Source organism: Eimeria mitis, genomic scaffold, assembly GCF_000499745.2.
Source record: "Eimeria mitis Houghton genomic scaffold, Emh_scaff630, whole genome shotgun sequence".
NCBI classification, from domain to species: domain Eukaryota; phylum Apicomplexa; class Conoidasida; order Eucoccidiorida; family Eimeriidae; genus Eimeria; species Eimeria mitis.
The window spans coordinates 1-3,916 of record NW_013574486.1 but is presented as its reverse complement, the minus strand read 5'-3'; the positions used below and the strand labels follow the sequence as shown (position 1 = coordinate 3,916).

The window sequence follows — 3,916 nt, the reverse complement described above, 5'->3', positions numbered from 1 at the left end:
TAATAGTTTTAATTTATTAATTTAATTTATTTATTTTTTTATTTTATTTATTTTCACTTGGAAAACGTCAATATCTTCTTCTCGTGCATCAGCCTGTTCATACACGCATCCGCCTCACCCCGCTGGCGAACCGCACCGCTCAGTGCAACTGTAACATATTCCCCGGTGTATCTGCCGCTTTCATCAACCTAAAAAAAAATAAAAATAAAAAATAAATAAATAAACAAATAAATAAATAAATAAATAAATAAAACATTAAAAAGGGAATACATGCAAACAGAATATAGAAACATGGGGGGGAGAAGAAACTGAAACAGAACTACGACGAAATAGTTGTAGATATGACACAATATAGACAAACAAAAGAAACAAATGCAAAAATAAAATAAAAAATAAAAAAAAAAAGAAAAAGAAGAAATAAACAAATATAAATACATAATATTCATATACAGATCATATCGAAACCCATAAACAAAATAAAACAAAACAAATGGATCAAATTAAATGAATTAATTTAATTAATTTAATATATTTTAATTTATTTTATTTTATTTTATTTTATTTTAATTTATTTTATATATTAAGTTACCATGCCGACGTTGATCTGCACAGCCCCGTGCTCCTTCGCCGGGATGAGGCGGGAGGTGGCCGAGCACTTTCTCGGTACATACAAATCAACGACTCTTCCTTCTTCGTTCTGCATTCTAAGAAAAATAAAAAACAAAATAAAATAAAAAGAAATAATTAATAAAATATAATAACACATACTCATAAAAAAAGGAGAAAAAAACAACAAGTTTCACACAAAAAAAGAAAAAAAAGAAATCATATGCATGCAGAAAGAAACGCAAAATTCCATCTGCTTAATGCAATACAAGCAGAGCAAAAGAAATAACAAAACAAAACAACATATATATACAAAAAATAAAAGAAAAACAATATAAATACACTGTACACACAAGAAGGAATATAAGATAAACAACACAATATAAACAAAAAGAAACAACCGCAACGTGCAACTGAAATGAAAGCCTAAACATAAAAAAAAAAAAAAAGAAGAATTAGAATAAAGGGAGGAGGAAGGAGGATAAGAAGGGAAAAGAAAACAAAAGGAAACATCAATGCATGTATGCATGCATCGGCCTGTTTGTTTGTCTGTATACTTAAATAGATATAAAAAATATTGCATTCAAACAAAATACAAAAAGGAGAAACAGAAGCAAAACAGAAAAAAGAGAAAAAAACTACAGTAAGAATACAGAGAGACAGAAGGAACAACCGGCTCAGCGGGCCCCTACTGTCAAAAGAACACGAACAAACCATGAAAATATAAATAAATATATTTATGCCGAAATATACATTCATATATATTTATATATTTGGAATAACGAAGAAATAAATAAGCAGAAAGAAGGATCTAATTCCGTCTGTACAAACACTGGGGCCCCCGGGCCCCGCTGCTGCTGCGGATGGAGGCAGGAAGAAATATCAGCAGATATACACTCCTTGAATACTATAAATAATAAAATAAGCTTAATTAATACGCGAAATTCAGAAAAAAGCGCCGCGAAGGGTTCAGGTGTATGCATGTACACCGCAGGAGGGAAAACGGTGGGGGGCAGGTGAAGAGTGAACTTACTTCTTCTGCGTATGGAGATGTATACGAGGAAGAAAAGAAGAAATGAATTAGAAAGAAGAAGAAAACCTAATTTAATTCCCCTTGAGCTGCCTATACACCCCAGCTACAGCCCTCCCCACAGCCCTGTACTGCTGGCGGCTCTGAACGGCTGCTGGGGCTGGGGTGTATAGGCAGCTCGCCAGTGCAGTGATCTAGGGGTTTATGGGTATCGTTTTGAGCGTTTCAGGGCTTAATTAGTTGCTTTTAAACATTTAAAATCAATTAAAACGAGATTTATATCCGCTTTCCCGAAAAAATAAGCCGCAAATGAGCTTTTTTGCTGCTGATCTTAGGCGCGGCTGCCGCAGCTAGCGGTCGGCTGCTGGTCAGAAACTTTGTAGATAATGTTTACTTCTTGATCTTCCTTTTTTTTTGTTTTTTTTCTGCTTTTTGTTGTTTATTTTCCATTTGCTTCCTTTCAAGTGCTGTTCATCCCCCTGGGGCCCTCCCTCGCCTCTCTTCTATACTCATCGGCACCGCCATTGGTCAGCTGGCTGGTGGTTTGTGTCTTCTTTTTGACTCTGTTGCTTTATAAATTCAATTCTTCTTCTTTTTTTTATTCTTCCTTTTCACTTTTCTTGTCTCCTTCTTTCAGTATCATCGCCATACGGAGCCCAGCTGACGGCGGTGGCTCTGTTTCCTTTTTTGTATTTCTCCTTTTTTTCTCTATTGCAACTCAGCTCCTTCGTCTCCCCAGCTGTGAGCCTTTTCCCGGGTGTATATACACCCCAGCAGTCGACTGCATCCAGCTACGCTCTCTGCTGCCCGCACCCTCAACTGCTCTTCATATATATCGCTTTAGTGTTGCTGCAGCTGCAGCTGCAGCTGCAGCAGCAAAAGATAAACAACGCGCTGCTGCTGCTCCCCATACATGAACAAGCAAAGGCATCTTTTGTTACTGCTGTGTTTGTTTCTCTGTCTTCTTTGTGTTTTTTTTCTGTATTTTTTTTATTTTTTATTTATTTTGTTTTCCTCTCCGTTCTTCTGTCTTTTGTTTGTTTATGTTACTACTTTGTTAGCTTGTTTGTCTATTTGTGCTGCAGTGTATCGAGCATAGCTCTGCTGCTGCTACCGCTGCTGCTGCTGCTGCTGCTGCTGCTGCTCGAGAGCTGCAGAGAAGATGAGGTTTCTATCTACGGGCCGCGTGCTGCCTCACGTTGTATGGGGTTTGACGCTAGCTGTGCATCTCCCCAATGTAAGCAGCAGCAGCATCGCCAGCAGCAGCATCAGCAGCAGCATCAACATGATCAGCAACAGCAGCAGCAGCAGCAGCAGCAGCAGCAGCAGCAGCAGCAGCGATGAGGTGCTACCCTTTGGGCGAGAGGTCCCCGTCAACACATCGCAGCAATCAGTGCGGGCTCAGCCAGTTGTTGAATATATACAGTATGAGTATGAAGCTGCTGCTCCTGCTGCAGCAGCAGCAGCAGCAGCAGGAGCAGCAGCAGCAGGGAAAAAAACAGCAGCAGCAGAAGCAGGTGTTGTGCGGCAGGCGGGAGTGAAACAAGAAGATACACAGGATTCTTCTTTTTTTAATTTTAATGAATATGAATCCCCCACGATTGCTTTCTCGAGGCAAACAAGCAGTAAGTGCTGAGGTGTATGTACACCTGAAATTATAATATAGAAGAAAACGCAATTTATTTATTTTTTTTCTGTTTTTTTTTCTGTATTTATTTTAATTTATTTTAATTTATTTTAATATATTTTAATTTAATTTAATCTAATTTATTTTTTATTTTTATTTTATTTTTATTTTTATTTTTTTTTTTTTTTTTCAGGGTCTGAGCCATCTTCATATCCTTTTTTTGATTTCTTTGGCCCCTTATTTGGCGACGATTGTATTTTTGGTGATATACAAGAAGAAGAAGAAGAAGAAGAAATAGAAAAAGAAATAAAAACAGAAAAAAATAAAAATAAAAATAAAAATAATTATTTTGTATATGATTGGTTTGATGCGGATCCCCCCCCTTCACTGGGGGAGACACAATCCAGATACCTCAGAAAGAAAGGCAGATATTAAGCTACTATATTTGTATATATATTTATATATATATATATATATATATATATATTTATATATATTTATATTTGTTTATATACATATATATATATGTATATGTATATGTATATATATATATATATGCATATATAGATAAAGATATGTGCAATCCAGATACCTCAGAGAAAAAGGAAGAGTTTAAATAACAATATTTGTACATATATATATATATATATATA

General features: G+C 35.9%; 1 protein-coding gene across 1 annotated transcript; it reads left to right on the top strand.

The window, feature by feature from the left end:
* Window positions 1-2,921: 2,921 nt before the first annotated feature.
* EMH_0018270 (uncharacterized protein) lies at window positions 2,922-3,561 on the top strand (the record flags this gene model as incomplete). Its single annotated transcript, XM_013501092.1, has 2 exons — window positions 2,922-3,173; window positions 3,457-3,561. 2 exons carry the CDS (start codon window positions 2,922-2,924, stop codon window positions 3,559-3,561), a joined length of 357 nt encoding a protein of 118 aa, XP_013356546.1.
* Window positions 3,562-3,916: the final 355 nt, after the last annotated feature.